At 34.9% G+C, this 20520-nt stretch overlaps 2 protein-coding genes across 2 annotated transcripts in view; one reads left to right on the forward strand and one right to left on the reverse strand.

The window, feature by feature from the left end:
• Positions 1-6124, forward strand: part of LOC138700028 (probable cytochrome P450 304a1) — a 38421-nt gene extending 32297 nt beyond the window's left edge. Inside the window, exon 9 of the mRNA XM_069826319.1 lies at positions 4468-6124. Coding sequence (XP_069682420.1) covers positions 4468-4652 — 185 coding nt within the window. The 3' untranslated portion in view covers positions 4653-6124. The remainder of the gene's footprint in view (positions 1-4467) is intronic.
• Positions 6125-16663: 10539 nt separating this feature from the next.
• The window catches only part of LOC138700029 (probable cytochrome P450 304a1), a 43078-nt gene continuing 39221 nt past the window's right edge, over positions 16664-20520 (reverse strand). Inside the window, exon 9 of the mRNA XM_069826320.1 lies at positions 16664-18572. Coding sequence (XP_069682421.1) covers positions 18388-18572 — 185 coding nt within the window. The 3' untranslated portion in view covers positions 16664-18387. The remainder of the gene's footprint in view (positions 18573-20520) is intronic.

Genomic DNA, 20520 nt, shown 5'->3' on the forward strand with positions numbered 1-20520 from the left:
CTGTATTCTGATCACCAATTTTATTTAAATTCATAACTTTGGAATAAGATTATTACAGGCCTAAGTTTTTATACCTATCCTTTACTCTTGCATACACGCAACCTTCTTTGAATTCAATTTGTTGTGATCTTTGTAACATGTAAGTTGATACATATGTATGTATACTTTTCGCTGGTTGAGTGGAAGAGAAGGCCTTACGGTTTTAACTCTGTCAGCTGAAATGAATTTTTATTATTTATTATTATTATTATTATTATTATTATTTATTAATTACCCTACTATCTCATTACAACAACTCTTACAACAGTACAATAAATTGATGCATTGACACATTGAATTTCTGAATTTCGCTATCCCGTCTTTCCTTCCTTTCATTCATATAATTTTACCATAACTACACAATACAAGGTGGAAGTGAAATAGCCTTGCAGATTTCCAGAGCGAATAGCTCATATTGTATGTAACAAAAAAACTATAATATCATATTGGTGGAAAGTTAATAGTTTTCTTTTCAGAAAAAAAAATATATGTATTTTTTTGCCAAATGTTTAACAATCTCTTATTCGGCAACTATTATGAGTATGCTCGTGATTTTTGTCCATATCGATAGGAAATCTAACAAAGGATAATTTATTCCTTTGGTGTATTTCAATAGCGTGCACGGTTTTCGTGTAAATTTAATTTTAAAAAAGACCTAAATTAAGCCACTGGACGAATCGAACGTGTGGCAGCGTATTGTCGTCTTGGCATCTTACGTACGGATACTCACCGAGTTCGTTGACCTCTTACACCTGTACACGAATAGAGTGTTTTAGAGACGATGTTGCTGGACTGCTGAAACTTCAAATTTAATTTTCTAATTAACCGTGCATTTAATCACAAAACGTAATATAGGTTTTCTATTCATTTACGTGTACCCTATCGTCCCTTACAAGCTACAAGGTTATTTCACTTCCACTCTGTATTTACACTGTCATTATATTACCACAAGATTTATATCCTACATATTCTTTCAATTTGAATTTTTTTTCTCCTAAATTGAAGTTCATTTAATCTCATTATCACTATTTTAAGCTTCTCTCTTATTATTCCTTCTCTTTTTTAATTCATTTATTATAAGTAGGCCTAATGATCTCAGTTTTTAAAATTCCAAGCTAATTAATCACCCTAATTTTCTTCATTATTTCATTCTTTTCATCACTCTAACATAAATTCGACCCACCGGCGTAGCTCAGGCAGTAGGGAGTTGCGCTTGGGCGTGAATTCGATTCCTGTTTGGACAAACTTAAAATAATTTATAAACCAATTATATTACCGGTTGTTATGTATGGTTGTGAAACTTGGACTCACACTTTGACACTTTGAGAGAGAAAGAGAAGTTAAGGTGTTTGAGAATAAGTTGCTTAGAAAAATATTTGGGGCTAAGAGGGGTGAAGTTAAGGAGAAAACAGAAAGTTACACAACGCAGAACGGCACGCATTGTATTCTTGACCTGAAATAATTAGGAACTTTAAATCCAGATGTTTGAGATGGGCAGGGCATGTAACACGTATGGGTTAATCCAAAAGTGCATATAGAGTGTTAGTTTGGAGGCCGGAGGAAAAAAATACGAGACGTAGATAATATTATTAAAGTGGATTTGAGGGAGATGGGATATGAAGGTAGGGACTGGATTAATCTTGCTTAGGATAGGGACGGATGGCGGCCTTATGTGAGGGCGACAATGAATCCTCGGGTTCTCTAAAAGCCATTTGTAAGTAAGTAAGTACTACTGCTACTAATAATACTAATACTAATACTACTACAACTACAGGTAAGTATCATTACAACTAATTTCTGGGGAAATTTAAATTATTTTCGTTTAGCTGAAAATTTGTTAAATCGATCATTTAATAATTTCATCTCGAAAGAGTGAGAATGTTATCTAATTCAGTAGCTGTTTAATACGAGTAGAATTGAATACTACGCTATATTTAGGGAATGGATGTGGAAGACCAGCATAGGCGGAGTTATGGGGGGGGGCAACTTGACCGAACTCTTTTTTTTTTCTATTAACATTAGAAAATATTGAATTCAAAAGATTTTTCTTGCTTTTGTTTATGATTAAGTTTCTGTGCTTAAATTGACGAATTAATATCTTCAGACCATGTGTCTAGACTATAACATTTATTTTAAATTTCTGAATGTATAAGAATTTCTACACCTCATTTGAGGAATGGAAGCACTATAATGGTTTCTTGTAACAGCCTGTATTGATGTGTTAGAACTCTGCAGGTGTTCAAGCAGCCACTTGGAGAAATATGAATAACATACTGCACAACAGTGCAGAAAAAAGAAAAGTGATCCCTGTATAATGTGTAAACTTAAAGACGAGAGTAAATAAAATAATTCGAATTTACATTTCATATGATATCTTGCTTTTAAATAAACAGATTAAACTAAATGTAAAGTTGGTTCACTGCTGTGGAGTAATGGTTAGCACGTCTGGCCATGAAACGAGCGGGGACATGTTCAAATCCTGGTTGGGACAAGTTACTTCGTTGGAGTTTTTCCTCAACCAATTGAAGCAGAATTGCTGGGTAATTTTCGGTGTTGGACTCATTTCGCCATAATTAATTCACATGTCATCATCCATACAAAAGCCTGGGTTAAGTTCATGGTGCGGCGTGCTGTACTTGTACAAGAGCACGACCGTTCGGCTACCCAATCATTCACAGAATAGGAGTGATAAGCACAATAAGCCTCAGGCTGCAGTGCAAGCCTTTGGATCCCTCCTCTGTACAAGAGGAAAAAAAAAGAAGTAAAATTGTCTGTATGTTTTGTTCCAATTTTACTTTACTTACAATATCTTTACTAAATGATCATATTCCGATATACTGTACCAAGGCCAAGCTATAACGGGGGAAGGAGATAAATGATGCCCCCCATAATCTCGTTATATCGAGATTATATGGTTTTGCATTGCCCCCCTCGCCCCGAGGAAACGGTTCTCTCTCCGGCTATGAAGACTAGAATGAAGTTATAAATGAACTTTAAAAAGAAGAGCAATCAATTATTTTTAATTTAAAAAATGTTAAATATTACGCAATAACACAGATTACGTTTTTGTTCGGTCAGTACACTTGACATACCTTTTAGTACCGGTACATAAATGCCGTCTCATCGGCGTTAAATATATTGTTTGGGGCGTCATTTTTCTTTCTTTTTTCTTAATGTTCACTTCCGCCAAATCCGTCGGTGTATCTTTCGCTTTTCTACACACAGTATGGACCTATTTATTTGTCTATGGTATGGACTATACCAGATCTCTCTGAACCGATGTAATCATCTGGTGCTGCCTCTGAAGTAGGTTACGTTAAACGTTGACGCGTAAGAGCTAGTTTGAGCACACAGCATTGGCCATCTCTTCCTTTAAAGAACAATGCTTCCGTTTTCTTTCCACTAACTACTTACTGCGTTGGTCCATATTGTTTATCTAAGACTGCTCGCGTACTGATATTCCAGTCTTGCTAAATCACGTCACGTGATTACGTGAGGCAATATGTGCAGACGAAAACCGTTAGGCGGTCAAGTGTGAAAAAACCACTCACTGAACTAGGAAACTATACACTATGATCCGTTCCAGGAATATATGGAGTAACTACGCGCATATGGGGGAGAAGTCTATCTATACGGGAGTGTAATGCGGACAGCATCAGCTCGAGTCCGCTAATGGATAAGATGCTTGTGATAAAAGGTAGAGTAGAGTTCAGATAGACATTGTCCCCTCCCCGCAAGCGATTGTTCGCTTCGTTCAACCAACACCTCCCCCCAGAGCGATCATTGGCCCTAGCTCTCCCAAATACCACTTGCGCAAAGGTCTTGTTTCGTCTTTCTACTCCATAAATACCTGGGACGGACCATAGCATTTGTAGTGTAGAGTAAGAAAACTATACAAAACAAATTCTATGAATCGGTCATATTTTCATGAAGAAAAACTTTTTATTTTCTCATTGTGAGATTTTCTTAACATTGATTTTGGTACAATTAATATAATTTAATGTGGAAGTAAGAACTTGAGGAATAAAGTTTATTCGTTTCGTTAAACTGAAATATTAGTTAAAGTGGCATTCATTAAAATGACACTCGACTTTATTATTATTATTATTATTATTATTATTATTATTATTATCATTATCATTATTACTATTATCAATATCATTATTATTATTATTATTATCAATATCATTATTATTATTATTATTATTATTATAAATATTATTATCATCAATATCGTTATTATTATTATTATTATTATTATTATTATTATTATTATTATTACCAACACATTACTACAAGCTACTGCATTTAATGCTGCCAAACACACTTGTTAACTTTTTCAACCAACAACAATTAAGCGAAATTACGTTACATCTTTAGCTACAGCGGAGGACATCATTATAAATATCTGAAACAATCTTCTTACAGGTAAGCGACTATGTGCAGGAGAAACGTACGCAAGACACTTCATGTTTCTCACATTGTCAGCCCTAATGCAGAATTTCACCGTCAAGGGAGTTCCTGGGAAGCCTCTCCCCAACATGGAACCCGATAGACAAGGCCTCATTGTTACGATGAATGACTTCTGGGTGAGATTTGAACCGAGGGAGTGACGTTTCTGAGCAACTTTTGCATTGCCTATATTATATCTAAGTGGAGTATCGGACAGTTCACTTCCTATGTATGAAAAATCTCAGATTGATTGTTATTGCCGTTCACATTTTTCAAATAAATAAGTAATGCTATCAAATATATAATATGTTAGTTATGAGTAGGGGACGGATTTTACCATAGGCTATTTTCATATTTTATTCCTTAGTTCCAGATCATATGCTACATTTATATATTTCAAGTTATTTACAATCAAATGTCATGATTTTATAGTACATATATATATATACACACATTTAATAGATTAATGCATATTTCGGCTTCTAGCGCATATAAAGTATATTTCATTATTCTTTAGCAATGTGGTGCTTAAACCGTGATTAAGAACACCGAAAATCGTAAAAATGAAATACTGAAGAAACTCAGTTATTGAAACACGTTACAGGATTTATAATTCTAAATTATTTATTGCCATCTGACAACATGCAGACAGTCCACTGTTGTCGACGAATAATTTCGGACTTTACTTTATTGGGTTATTTTACGACGCTGTATCAACATCTAGGTTATTTAGCGTCTGAATGAAATGAACGTGATAATGCCGGTGAAATGTGTCCGGGGTCCAGCACCGAAAGAATAATTTCGGACAAATCCTTGGCAATCAGCAAAGCACTCAATTAATGAAATGCATTGCTGACTCTGTGCAAATTTACAATATTGGAATGTTATGGTGGATGAAAATTCGTGATTAAAATAACAGTTATTTAAAACAAGAAGTCACCTTACTGTCTACTCGACATGTGCATGAGATTCTGTCATTAAAACGCTGCAATGTGATTGGAACAGAAGTTAGAGGAAAAGTTCATAGATTTTTTTCCACTCGCTAAACTCGAATTTCGCCACCTGTCAACAATAATATTGGCACGATTGTTTCTTACTTAACAACGTGGCAAATAAGGATATTTCATTTTATTATAGTGCCAGAACTGAGAAACTTCTACTGTGTGTATCTAGTGCATTGCATTTTAGAACAGCTTAGCTGCAAGAAAATTATCAATTTTGAATTAGTTTTATCAACGATGCCTAACGAAAAATGTAGAAGTGTAGGCCTACTGCTTAAGTATTGGGTTAAAGGACATGCAACTTTAGCAACTGATGGTGTCTCAATATTCGTATGTATAAGAGAAATCCATCAATAATAGTAAATTGCTAAATTTTGTTGCAATATTAAGAGTCTGGTTCTTAAGTATATACGTGCTTGCATATTTTGCCTTTTTTAATGCATATGAATCCGCACCCTAGTTATGAGGCTATGTATGACATTAATATGTTACTGCACTGAATATATAACGATCTTACATTCACGTAATATAATGTAGACGCTAATGCTGTTATGTTATATTCTCTGTATTTTACACCTAACATTGTATCAAAATGTTTTTATAAACCAAATAAAATAATTTTATAAAATAAATACGTTTCTTTTGCCTAAAATTATGTGTACAAGTTGTATATTATGAATGTCGTCGTTGTTCCTGCAATAACTCCTATGTGCAAAATATGAAATTTTTCAGTAGGAAGAAAATCCACATTTATTCTTCTATGACAGTAGTGCATAAGATACTGTGAATTCTTAAATTTTCGAAAGAAAGAAAGAAATATAATTACTTATAGGAGATTTTATTATTTGCTGTAACACTATTTAAGTTATTTAATAGAGCAAAAATCTGAAAATCAATAAATATGTCACATAGGAGTTATTGCCGGAACAACGACGATATAAGACAATCCAAACGCAAATAAATAAGAATATCTGCTTTAAAATCTTCTCCTACATCTCACAATAGATTCTAGATTCGGCCTGGTTGGCTGGCCCTCTATGCCCGAAGTTGCGGGTTCGATCCTGGGCCAGGTCGATGGCATTTAAGTGTGCTTTTCACTATATCCACAGCAGAAGTAGTCATCTGTAGACGACACTGCCCTCTTGGCGATGGGCATAACCTACAGGTCAGCGTCCCACAGACTGCAGTCGATCACACATCACCTCCAGCCATGGTTCCATGACTGGAGGATCAAGGTCAACGTAGATAAATGTCAGACCATACTATTTTCACTAAGAGCTAGGCTCGAAGACATACCACCATAACCCACACGTTTCGGCCAAGCAAAGCCGTGGATGAAATAAATTAAATACTAAGGATCATCATGAACTCTCGTGTCATATTTCGAGATCATATCCAATCCCTTCTTCGTAAAGTCAACGGACTGGTAGTTCGACACTATCCTATTCTGGAGGTCTTAACTCCTGACAACCTGGATGTAGGACTTACCATATATGTAAGGCCCTCGTTCGCTCTGTCGTAACTAGGGGGAGATGTTGATGAAAAGTATTTTTTTTTTCATATTAGGACTATGTCTATTAATATAGAAATCCTTTCTATGTTAATATCAACGAAAAAAAGTAATTTCTTATATTTCATTTTTTGACGTTTTTGAACTAATAGGTCATTTATATATTTTTTCGGCATATTTTGGTCATTTTTAATACTTTGAAGAACTTTTAGATTATTTGGAATGCATTTTACTTTCTTCTTTACCGATAGGTCTGTTAAATCTTTTTCTAAGCAAATAGGTCACTAGTAATTACCTACTGAATAAGTGAATAACAGTGAAGTTTGAGTTTTATAGTTTGGAACAGACTCCAAGTCCATTCCTCATTCCACTGAAGGCTTCACTTCACACAACGGAAGTAATATAAAATGCTTGATAGCAGCTTAGTTTAAGTGAGGACTTTGACCGCTACTGTTCGTTTGTCGATACGAAAGTGTCTTTAGAATTTATGTTTGGGAGGGATGTCTACTGTAGTAGACAGTATTTTTAACACAAAGATTTCAAGAATGCACGCTGCACCCACAATTTGTTTTGCCATTCACACTCCCTCATCTGGAAGATCTGGTAACAAAAGTGAAGCGCGGAAGGAGGATGAGACGGAAAATGAAGGCACTGACCTAGACCACCCGATTGAAACACATTGTAAACCCTCATTAAAATCTATAGTTTCCCCTTAAAACCTTCATTTTGTTACATGTTCTTTTCCTTCATCTTAGCTAAATTCCAGGACGTTGCCTCTTCACTCCGAGATTTGCAGGGCAGTCACTGAAACAAGGTGATTAATTATGTAAATCTAGTCTTTCAGGTAAAGCTTCCTGTAATGAAATTATTCAAGGTGATTAATTTTTAAGAAATTGTGATGCGAGTACGGTGAATAATATTTAAATGTCATTTTCTTTTAATTTTATGTCACTTTTTCATTAGTTTAAAGGCATTTAAATGATCATTTTAAGTAGATTTTTAGGTCATCAACATCCGCCCCCTAGTCATAACCTATGCCGCACTCACAGGGGGTTTCGCGGCAGTGACCTATCTCCATAAGTTCCTAATTATCCAAAACCAGGTGATTCGAATCATAACAAATCTCCCCCGAGTCACCTCGAGAGAGAGATTCCGTAAAGAGCTAACCTTGCAACCGTCGATGAGTTCAATGTTCGAACCTGTACACGGCAGCCCGTGTCAGCCCCAACCCGCTAATATCTGGTCTGGCCGGTATGATCCTAGGTTACGGCGAAGACACCAGACAGGTCCACTAGCTATTCTCTTGAAACAGGAAGACAGGGAGGTAGGTATCACTCCCAGATTTAGGTAGATGAACACTCATACCCTAATATATCCACTTGAATTCCGCAACCGCTGTGAAATGACCTTGTTCTTACTCGGGCTATAATACAATCCATTCGTCCCTCTTACAGATCGATGGAGTAATCAAAGAGCCAATTAGCTAGTCTTCTGATCTCAGATAAATCATCAAAGAGCCAATTGGCTATTACCATTTTGATGATAAATTGTACGCAACATACCTAAGAGCCGATTGGCTAGTCTCCTAATACGAGACAACTCATCCTGCCTAAGGTTTTTCCGTGATTTTCCCAAGGCATTAAGACAAATGTCAGGATGAGCTCTAAAATAAATGAACCATGGACCTACATCCCACTCTTCATACAGACCCCGGTATTTTCTTTTCGACATTATTGTCCAGTTACACGAGCGAGATTATTCATCTTAGCTTGCACTGCAAAATGGCACAACCTCTCAATGCGCAGACTTATAATTCGCGGCTGTTTTGCCTAGACTTCGAACACTTCACCTCATAGTCAGCTCGTTATGTTTCTCACCACCTTCCTCCGTATGTTGTAGCTAATAAGTTGCGTCCATTTTCGGCTTTTCTCCTTCGAAATTTTCTAGAGCTCTTTCAGTGGAGCAGCGAAACCCGAAGTCAGACAAGTGGCCAACAGGCTTGGAGCTCACATATTCAGCTCTTTACAGCCAAACTCCCTTGCAAGGACGTGTTTTCGCGTACCTTTAAAGTTTCTCCTTCCATTCCCCTCTCATTCATTCATTCATTCATTCATGGCAAACTTGAGCAACAATAGGTTATTTTGCGAGTTAGATAGGGTGTGAATAGGGGCGTCGTCCCTCCTCATGACTGCTACCTTGACGTGGTTGGAGGGCTTGCGTGCCTCTTTCATCTTGAATAGATCAAAGAGGCCAGACTAAAGGCAGTCAGATAGGAAAGGTAATATAATCGAGGATAGTTAGAAGTTAACAGAAGGATGATTCCAGGAAGACGAAACACAAATTAAAGGTAATACAAACAAGTACAATCTAGTGCTAAAATAAAGAAGGCTAATCTGGGTTTCAAGGAGGTCTTCTTTAATCCTTAACGTTCCTATACGTAATAATGCAGAGCTGTAAGAAATAACCACTAACGTGGACTCTTGTTTCTGACCTACCACTACCGTACCGGTACTTAAACCCACTGGAAAAATTAAAATCCTGTAAAAGAAATAACATTAATTTTACTCAAAACCCAACTTCTAATGTACCGGTATCTGCAAGATGAGAAATCGGTATAGTCAAATTCATGTCTCGATTCTCTTTAAATTTAGACTGGCCTCTCTTGACAATATATTATTCGAATACTTGAATACTTCTAATGGTAGTTTACAAGGCCAAAATGTCAAAATATTGTAATAGCAGTCACAGAAAGAAAATCTATGGATTTGTAAAGAAACTTGATTTCTGGTCGATATCATTTGACAAAGGCAATTTTATTCATTCCTGTATGCTAAAGAACTGGTGGAAATTGTAGCTACGTATACGTACAGTATGATACGACAAATACGGTAGAGAGTTTGTTTTTTGCGGGCATGCAATTAAGGTCGCACTATTTAACTACTGCTTTTTTAAATATATTCCGAAAGAAACTGAAAATAATTACCAGAGCATAGAATTCACAGAATTCGTGTTTAGACCAATCCGTTCAACTAGCAGCTGAAATTCCAATATATAAACAGAGAGAGGCAGCGAAAAGTTACCGGACTATGCAGGGGACGTCGGGAAACAGATTGCCCGCAATTCTTTGCTGACTCACCGGTAAGGTGTAGTAGGTCGGGCGGGCTTTCAGTTTCATTATGGTAGACCTAAATTTATTATTAGTTAAGTGTTACCTGATGGATGGATGAATGAATGAATGAATGAATGAATGAATGAATGAATGAATGAATGAATGAATGAATGAATGAATGAATGAATGAAGTTGAAAACTGTCTTTCATCAAAGCATCTGTTGAAAATGATGTCCAGCGTTCTCGATACAAACGTTGCATCGTGTTAGAAATTTCAGATATCACTCTTCTCATTTCATTCTCTAGGGCTTCAAGAGTATGTGGAATATTCTTGTAAACTCTCTGTTTTAAAGTTTCCTACAAATAGAAATAACAGGCATTTAAATCGGGGGAAAATAGAGCCAATGATTCTACGTGTAATAATGCCACACCAAACATCGACTTTCTGATCGTGAAGAGGTGTTTCATGCACTGTAAGAATTGTCAGTGTCCCAATACCTTGTATTCTGAGAATTCACATACCCACTTAAACGGAAATTATCTTCGTCCTCATAATTAAAAGAGAAGGATCGACATTGCCATCATGAACAGATTGCAGCATCCACCGACAGAAATTTCCACGGACGGATGAATCCCGTTGTGTTAACTGACACTTTGTTAGAATGAAAGTGTAGTATTTTCAGCCTCCGTAATGCCGATCTGTGTGAAATACCACACTCCTGCGCCAATCGGCGTGAAGATTTCCCCGGGCTGGCTTCAATTCTTATTTGAATATCTGAAAGCTTCGCCTCTGTTAATACCCTCTTCTGTGGTTCTCTCTTTTTGTTTAAAACAGACCCTGTTTCTCGTCATTTTCTGAATAACTTAGTTATGTATTCTCTCTAAGGCATTGCATTATCACGGAACTGACGTAGAAACTTGCGAACGGTACTATCATACGATTTCTTCTTTAGGAGAAATGTCTCAAATAAAAATATCCGTTGTGCAATACTATACGTCACCATACTGATAGCGAACACAAATAATGTCTCGCTGTCTACGCACTCCATCCCAACCACTCGGGAATTTTAGGACTGTCATAATGAAACTGAACGCCCGCCCGTACTGCTACAGCTTACCGGTGAGTCGAGCAATGGATTGCGGGCAATCTGTTCCCTAACGTCCCCTGTATAGTGCGGTAACTTTTCGCTGCCTGTCTCTGTATTAAGGAAAGACTCATTGAAATATGTACGGTATAACCCGTCTGAAGAATCATTGCAGACGGCTTGAACATAAACATGCGATCGATACTGCATTACGTCACCCTGTTCTGACGTACTACGCACAGCGCTGCAGTGAAGAAATGCCTCAGATCAGTTCGTTCAGTCTGCTAGTCGGTATCGGAAGTGTGTGTACACAAGAGCAAATGGAAACTCCGCCGAGACACTCGTCACGCGAAGGCTTACACTTGCAAAGCAGAAAGATTATATAAAGGACAATACATATTATAGCTAAGGAGGGTGAGGAAGCAAAGTGCATTGGAAGGCAATTTTCAACTCCTGGTGAAAGCCGCCCACATCCAAAGAAAATTGTACTTGATGATTTTGAAAAAATGTGTCATCCGCAGAACTTTATTGCAGTTTTATGAGAAGAGAAACAAATTCCGACCTTATGCAAGCTTCTGAATGCTGTTTTGAAACAAATGACCACACAATCAATAAGCGAAATCACCAAAGAAGTCTGAATAAAATGCTGCCAATCTGTTAAACATATCGAGGACGAATATTGGCGTCGTGACGCGTTAATGGAAGAGGAAGTAGAAAGGGTAGTAATAAACATAGGCATTGTGAGTAGTGATGAAGAGTGTGATGAAGATGAGATAGATTATGATAGGCCAGGTAGCAGCATATATACAGCAGACGAAATGCAGATGAAATTGAGACCTCTGCCTCGGGCATACATGTACTTGTGGAATAAAGTATGTTTATTTACCGTACATGACAGAAAAAGCAAATTCAACTATGGTATTGGTAATTGTATTTGATTATGTTCATAACAGCTGTTGATGTTTTTCTCAGACTGTACCAACATTTCTCCAGCTGACTCGCCACGCATCGAGACTGATCGGATCGCATTCGCGACACACGAGCGCCCTCATCTGAAAACTGCAATGTTTCGTCAGACGGGTTGTACCTAGAGATGGAATATTGAAACGGTGTTTTTTTTTTTCGCAGAGCACTGACCAGTTTTGTATCAAAAGAATGCAAGAATTACTCTCATTTGCAAAAGAAGCTATTAAATTTTGTATAGCTTCAGAAAACTCGCATTTATGCAAAATAAGTTTCTAGTCTGTGATTGCAATCAAAGGAAAAGCAAGGAAACAGCTTGAAATTGAAAATGTCCGTCTGTATCAAATATAGAATTCAGAGTTGAAAAACTACAGAAAAGCAGAGATATTTGTAGCATCAGTTCATTTTATCCTACTTTATAATTACTGAAACAATCTTTTTTATATTTATTTTCAACTTTTTTTATCGCTATGCTTCTAAATACAATATTAATGTTCAGTATGTTAATAAGGATTTTATTCTTTATTTTGTAAATTATCTTACCTTTTTTTTTTCATTAGACTGTACGAACCCCAAGAAACTATAGACGTCTTATGTACTATACTAAGCCTATTTTCATGTTTCATGAACCAGTATCCTTTTCCAGTGATCGCTTCCAGTTCTCATAACCACAAACAAATTCATTTTTACCTGATCTACTCTCTTTGGAAAATAATATACAAGGAAAAAACAATGCTGCATCACGCTCAATACTGCAGTTCAGTCAAAGAAATAATTGATACCATTAAGATTGAAAACTTCTCAAATACTTACCATAATGAGTCTAAGATACAGTTTTTGGAACGGCTGTCGCAGACCATCGTTTACTAAAGTAGAAATAGCTATTCCCTACAACTGAACTGACATTTTCACTTACGACTGTATTAGTTTTATCACCTTTTGCACTGTAGTCACACACTCTTTCCGAAATATTGATTCATGATCATTCTTTGCATCTCCACAGTCAGTTTCATTAGCATCATCACTACACATTTTTTTTTTTTTTTTTGCAAGAGGCGAAATGAAAGAAACCACTGATAGACTGTTTACTAGGACCACCATAACACACTGCACTTACTACAATACTATAGGCCTACTACACTATTATGCTATGATGGCAGAATCTTAAATTAAAGCCAGACGCATGTTTGATAAGTTCTACCAAGTTATTGTCATTAATTATATGCAATATCAAAGCTGAAGTATTTAATTTAATTTATTTAATTAGCTAGCAAATACAAATTAAAATTATAAAACAAAAATGTTTCTAGCCACTACCGTAAGAGCCAGGCTCGTGTACGGTGGGTCTTAGCTAATAATATAACATAAAATTTACGACAGTTTACTAAATACAGTAAGTAACTTAATTCAAACCAATAAATAACACACAAGAGCAAAAAAAAGAAAGAAAGACGAAAGAGAGAAAGAGAGAAAAACACATTGTCAATTTATATTAAATCAGACAGAAACAGTGATATTCAATAAAAACATTAATAAGTCGACAGAAATAAAACGCTAAAAAATACACACATTTGTTAATATTATATATCATGAATAATTTTACAAACTTCTTTTTTAAAAGGTTCAATTTTAAAATATTTCAAATTTGGAAAATGGTTTGTAATTTTATTATAAAGTCTTGGGCCGAAACAAGCACCATGTTTAAGAGCTGCACTTGTACGACATATACGGACAATTAATGGGAAGTAGACTTTTGCCTTCGAGTACAATCGATATTCATGTCGATTAGATTTATGTTTTATTTGATTTCTGTGATAGTAAGTTAATAAACTATATTTATAAATTTCTTCAATAGTTAATACTTTAAAATCTGTATAAATTAGATTTGTTGGGTAATCCATATTTTTGGTTAGTATGAATATGTTGAATCATTAATAAATTCATGACTTACAACATAGTACTTTGCGCAAGATTTATTAAATTTGAAATGTACGTATTAATTATTGTTCTTTTAGGTTGAGCAAAAGAGTGGGCAGAAAAATTTTTGGTTGGGCGGGCGCCCTAATTTAGCAAACTTGAAGGATATAAACACAGAATTATCTACATTTCAGATCAAATATTGGTTACCACCATTCATAACGCACTGAGAAATAAAGCAAAAACATATACGAGGATGAAATTGTATTTTCTAACAATTTGAACTTACGCTATTATTTATTTTTATTTCCATTTCATTTATTGTATTCCACAAATTATACATTACCATTGAAGCTTTAAGATGTGGAACAAGTCAAAAATATAAACTTTTTTGAGAGAGAAATAGTAGAGTTATGGACGACAAGTAAAACCGAGGGTAAAATTTATAGCACAGCTTTGTAGTTTCTGAGAACAACTGAAGATTGCTTGTGAATGGTTAAAATGAGGAATGACGAAATACGAGGAGAGGTACATATAATTATGTTCTATTAATGACAAAATTAAACATGATCATAATAAATGGCTAGGTACATCACATACGAGAAGATAGGGTGCATAATTCAAGACCTCCAAAAGCCACTTGATAACTACTGAAAATAAGAAAGAGAGGCACCGGACGGTACAGAAAAAGAGAGATATGCTGTGATGATGGAATAGACAGGATGATTCTCCTCTGACATGTGGGAGAAGATTTTAAAGCTGTTACTTTTATTTATTTATCTTTGGATTGTTTTAAATGAATAATATATAGTTTATACACAATTTTAGGCAAGCGAAATATTTTACAATTCATTTTGAATTGATGTTAACATTTTGGATAATGTAAGAATGTATCTGATGATGTCGCAGGAGCGATGAAAACGTTAATACAAACAGCAAAATATGTAATACAAACGAACTACTCCCTAAATATTGTATGATAAGTCATAGACTGAAAATAATATAACCATTTAAAAGTTTATTTTATGAAAATATTTTATTTGGTTTATAAAAAAGTAGGTTAATACAATGTTAAGTGTACAATACAGTAGGCCTATATAAAAATGAAGTAACAGCATTAACATTACATTATAACATGTGAATGTAAGACCGTTAAATTAAAACTATATATATATATATATATATATATATATATACATATATATATATATACATATATATATATATATATATATATACATATATATATATATATATATATACATATATATACTGTAGTAACATACTCATGTCATAACCGTATAACTAGGGGGCGGATTCATAAGCACCAAAAACAGCAAAATATGTATAGGCTACATGTATGCATTAAAAGTAACAAAATATGCACTCTTAAAAAAAAAACGAGCAATTTATTATTATACATCTTGATTACACAACTTTTAACACTGTATCACTTCGGAATATGTATGATAAGACTTTGTGTTAAATTCTAACACAACTTGTTTACATGTTGCGACTTATTTTGGGTCATCCTCAGAACTGGTCGTTAGTCTTGGTGCCTCTCGTGTTTCCTGTGAGGGTGTGTTCGTGTGGTATAATGTAGAGTCAAAGTGTGTGTGTGTTCTGAAATTGAGTTGTGTGTTGAGAATTTCGTTGGGGTGTGTTTTCGTGTGTCTGTATATTTTATATTGTTCTAGTGTGTTAGTTTCTGGCTTTTTGGTTGGATGTGTAGTATTTCCATGTCTGTTTGATGTCTTTGTGGGTGTGGTTAGCATTTGTGATGTGTTCTGCATATGTGGAGGTGTTTTGTAATTTTGTTATGGCTGTGGTGTGTTTTTTGTAATGTAGCCATAACAAAATTACAAAACACCTCCACATATGCAGAACACATCACAAATGCTAACCACACCCATAGAGACATCAAACAGACATGGAAATACTACACATCCAACCAAAAAGCCAGAAAGTAAATACACTAGAACAATATACAATATACAGACACACGAAAACACACCCCAACAAAATTCTCAACACATAACTCAATTTCAGAACACACACACTCTTTGACTCTACATTATACCACACGAACACACCCTCACAGGAAACAAAACAAGAGGCGCCAAGACCAACAACGACCACTTCTGAGGACAACCCATAAATAGGTCGAAACATGTAAACAAGGTACGTTAGAATGTAACACAAGAAAGTCTTTATCATACATATTCCCAAAATGTATTATTATTTGTGGTTTTTCTGTTATACATAAGGATATTGAGACACCACCAGTTGCTAATTTTTCATGTCTCAACCCATTGCTTAAGCAGTAAGTACTCTTCTAGCACATTTTTCGTTAGGCATCATTGATAAAACTAATTCAAAATTGATAATTTTCTTGCAGCTAACCTATTCTAAAATACAAAGCACTCTACACACAGTCGAAGTTTCTAAGTCCTGTTACTATAACAAAATTAAATATCCTGACTTACCAAGTTGGCAAGTAAAAAACAGAAAATCGCATTGCCGTGCTTCTATTATTGTTGATAGGTGGCGAAATTCGAGTTTAGCGAGTGGAAAGAAATCTATGAACTTTTTTTTTTTTTTTTTTTTTTTATTTTTTTAGGATTGCGCATGTGTTGGTAGTGCAAAGGAATGATTTATCAAGAGAGAATCTAAGATATTTGTGTATAATCTCATAGGTTAAAATGGATAATCTGTCTTTTTTTTTTAACCCAAGACATCATAGCATATGTACTGCTGACATACCATTTCCTGTAACAAGGACAAACTTGTATCCATTTTTTGAAGAATCTGAAATATGCACCAAAAGCCCATCTTGTGGAAATTTAAAAGTGTTTCATTAATAAAGCCAAAGATAAAAAAATGCAACAGCCGTAAGAGGAAACTTTTAAAGTGAAGGATTCTTCTACTTTACTGAAGCTCAAAGGACCTTCTTATCCACGAAATCCGGTTTACAAAGATATTCAAACCTGATGCAAATCAAGCAGAAGTGTATGAGGAAAGTGTTCATAAGTTGGTGCAAAAATTCATAGGTGGACAGAATTGTTTGTTGTTTACATATGGAAGCAGTAGTGCATGAAAACACATACACTTTCTAGGAACACATGTTGACCCAGGTATCATTCCACGTGCAATAAGAGTTCTGTTCAACAGTATTCAGAGGAGAGAGAGAGAGAGCTCTTCATGCAAGTATGAACCAGACATGATCTCTCTTATCATACAACTGGGTGAAAAATCAATCCATGAGGAACTTGCTTACAAAGAGAAAATATTGTCATGGACGAAGGATAAATGCAATGGTTATAATGCCATTCACTCAAGCAAGTCGACACTTTCCATGAATTCTGATGTAAGTTTGGGCAAACAGTCCTGAATGCAGTTATAGCACAATTAGTAGCAACACAGATTTTGTAGTTGACTTAATAATAAAAATGTCAACATACATGACCAACTTGGAGTCAGGCCACAGAGGGGAAAAACACTGGAGGAGGGGAGTTCGACCCGGTGCTGTGGGTTGAACTTCGGCGAGAGCGCTTTTGAGTGCTTTGTTGATTGTCAAGGATTTGTCCAAAATGATTCGCTGACAACAGTGCTCTGTCTTCATGTTATCAGATTGAAATAAATAAAATATAAATACTTGATTAAATGGCGCTCTTACTCGTGTTAATTGAGTAAGCATGTGCGGCTTACAGCTGTTTCGGTGCTTCTACTAGTAGGCTCTGAGGATGGTGTGAAGAAGCACCGAAACAGCTGTAACCCGCACATGCTTACACAATTAACACGAGTAAGATCGCCAATTAATTATTTATATTCAAGTGTTAAAAGTAGTGTACGAAAGATTAAACATGGACTATCAAAATAAAATCTAAATCCTGCAACGTGTTTCAATGCCTGCGTTTCTTCTGCATTTCATTTTTTAGAATTTCGGTATAATTAATCACATTTTAAGCCATCACATTGTTAAAAATAACAAAATATTTTATATTCCCTAAAAGCTGAATTATGCATTGACTCCTTAAATATGAATTATAAAATCTTGACAGTTGGTTAGAAATAACTTGAAATGCATTTATATAATGGTAGCATATGATTTGGAACCAAGGAATAAAACAACATGCAAATATGCTAAAATCCGCTCCCTATTTATAACAGACATATTATGTATTTGTCACCATTACCTAAGTATTTAAAAAATTTGGACGACAGTCACAATCAGAGATTTTCCATGCATAGGAAAGTAACTGTCGAATAGTCCACTGGAATATACGTAATAAAAAAAGTTGCTCAAAAACGTCACTCCCTCGGTTCAAATCTCACCCAGAAGTCATTCTTCGTAACAATGATCCCTGGTCTGTCGGGTTCCATGGTGGGGAGAGGCTTCCCAGGAACTCCCTTGACGGTGAAATTCTGCATTAGGGCCGACAATGTGAGAAACATGAAGTGTCTTGCGTACGTTTCTCCTGCACATAGTCGCTTACCTGTAAAATGATTGTTGGAGATATTTTAAACAAGTCCTCAGCTGTAGCTAAAGATGTAACGTAATTTCGCATAGTCAGTGTTCGTTAAGAAAGTTAACAAGTGTTTTTTGCAGCACTAAATTCAGTAACTTGCAGTAACGTGTTCTAAATAATAATAATAATAATAATAATAATAATAATAATAATAATAATAATAATAATAATAATAATAATAATAATAATTATTTATTTATTTAGAATATTAACGTGCAAAACAACAGCACAAGGCCAATTAAAGTTTAGCACGATACAAAACAGAACAAAACAACAAATGATGATGAGAATGAATGTTAGAAAATGGCAATGAGATGAAATACAAACAATATAATAGTCTACATCAATCATAGATCAAATAAAAATTATAAAATCATAAATTAGTACAATAAGATAATTGAAATAATGGAATAGTCTACCTTAATCAATTGACCAAATGCAAGAGAAAAAAAAATGGACAAATAATTATTAAAATTAGATCAGTGAGAAAAAAACTCAGATATACTACACATTAAATGGATCCAAGTTGAATCCATGCAAATTAGCATAATTAATGCATCTGCAGACCGGAGAGAGAGATTTAGGATTCTTATTATAAAACAATTTATGAAATCTTAAACCATTACCTGGAATACGAAGACTGATATTGCTTATGAAAGATTCACAATCAATATCACCCTTAATGACTTTACAAAAAAATAAATAATCAAGATCCTGACGTCTGGTGAACAAACTACCGCAATTGAAATATTTGCATTTAATCTCATAGTTATAATCGGAATTTGGTAAAAATCTATAAGAACACAAGGAAATAAATTTTCTTTGAATATTCTCCAATTTAGCCGAGTCAGTGGAAGTAATGGAGTTCCATACAACAGATGCATATTCAAACTTGGATCTAACCAACGTATAGTATAAAGTTAATAAACACATAGGAGTAGAAAAAGAATAAGTTATAGACCTAATTAGACCAAGCATTCTTAACGAATGGGTATAAATATATTGCACATGATCATTGAAATATAATTTTGAATCAAGTAGGACACCAAGATCTCTAATACAATCTGTCCTAGTAATTACGACATTACTGAGAGAATAGTTAAATTTTAGGGAGATAGTTTTCCGTGAAAAGGAAATAACAAAAGTTTTGGATTGATTAATTTTCATTCCATTTTCAACAGACCATTGTGAAATTGAATTAATGTCATTTTGAAGAATTTGACAATCAACCAAACTATTAATTTTGCGAAAGATTTTGAGATCATCCGCAAATAAAAGGCAGCTAGAACTTATTCTTTTACTTATATCATTTATAAATAATAAAAATAAGAGAGGTCCCTTGAGGAACACCGCATAAACTATTAAATGGAACCGAGAGAGAATTACCTAGTCGAACACAATAATAATAATAATAATAATAATAATAATAATAATATTAATAATAAGGATTTTAGGTGGCAAAGTTAAAGCCGTAAGGCCTTCTCTTCCACTCAACCAGCGAAAAGTATACATACATATGAACTTAGAAGTTACAAAGATCACATCACACCAAATTGAATTCGATAAAAGTTTGGTGTATACAAGATTATATTATAGACAGAAAAAACATCATGCTGATTGTAGATAATATTATTTCTAAGTTGTGAATTTAAATAAAACTGGTGACCGTGACAGGAATACAGAAATATGACTTCACCATGACATAGACGTAAGGAGGGTTGTTTCCGATCTTTGGTGAGTAGCGATTATGATTGTGGCACTGCTGTGTACGTTTCAGGGTCAGTTTTATAAGTAAGGAACAAGACATTTGGCATTAATTTTATAGAACTGACAAACTGCAAGGTTGCCTAAAATAATTTAGCCCTTTTGGAAAGATTACGTCGCTGTCCATTACGACGCAAGCTAGTGTTATTCT

Source organism: Periplaneta americana, chromosome 5, assembly GCF_040183065.1.
Source record: "Periplaneta americana isolate PAMFEO1 chromosome 5, P.americana_PAMFEO1_priV1, whole genome shotgun sequence".
Classification (NCBI taxonomy): Eukaryota; Metazoa; Arthropoda; class Insecta; order Blattodea; family Blattidae; genus Periplaneta; species Periplaneta americana.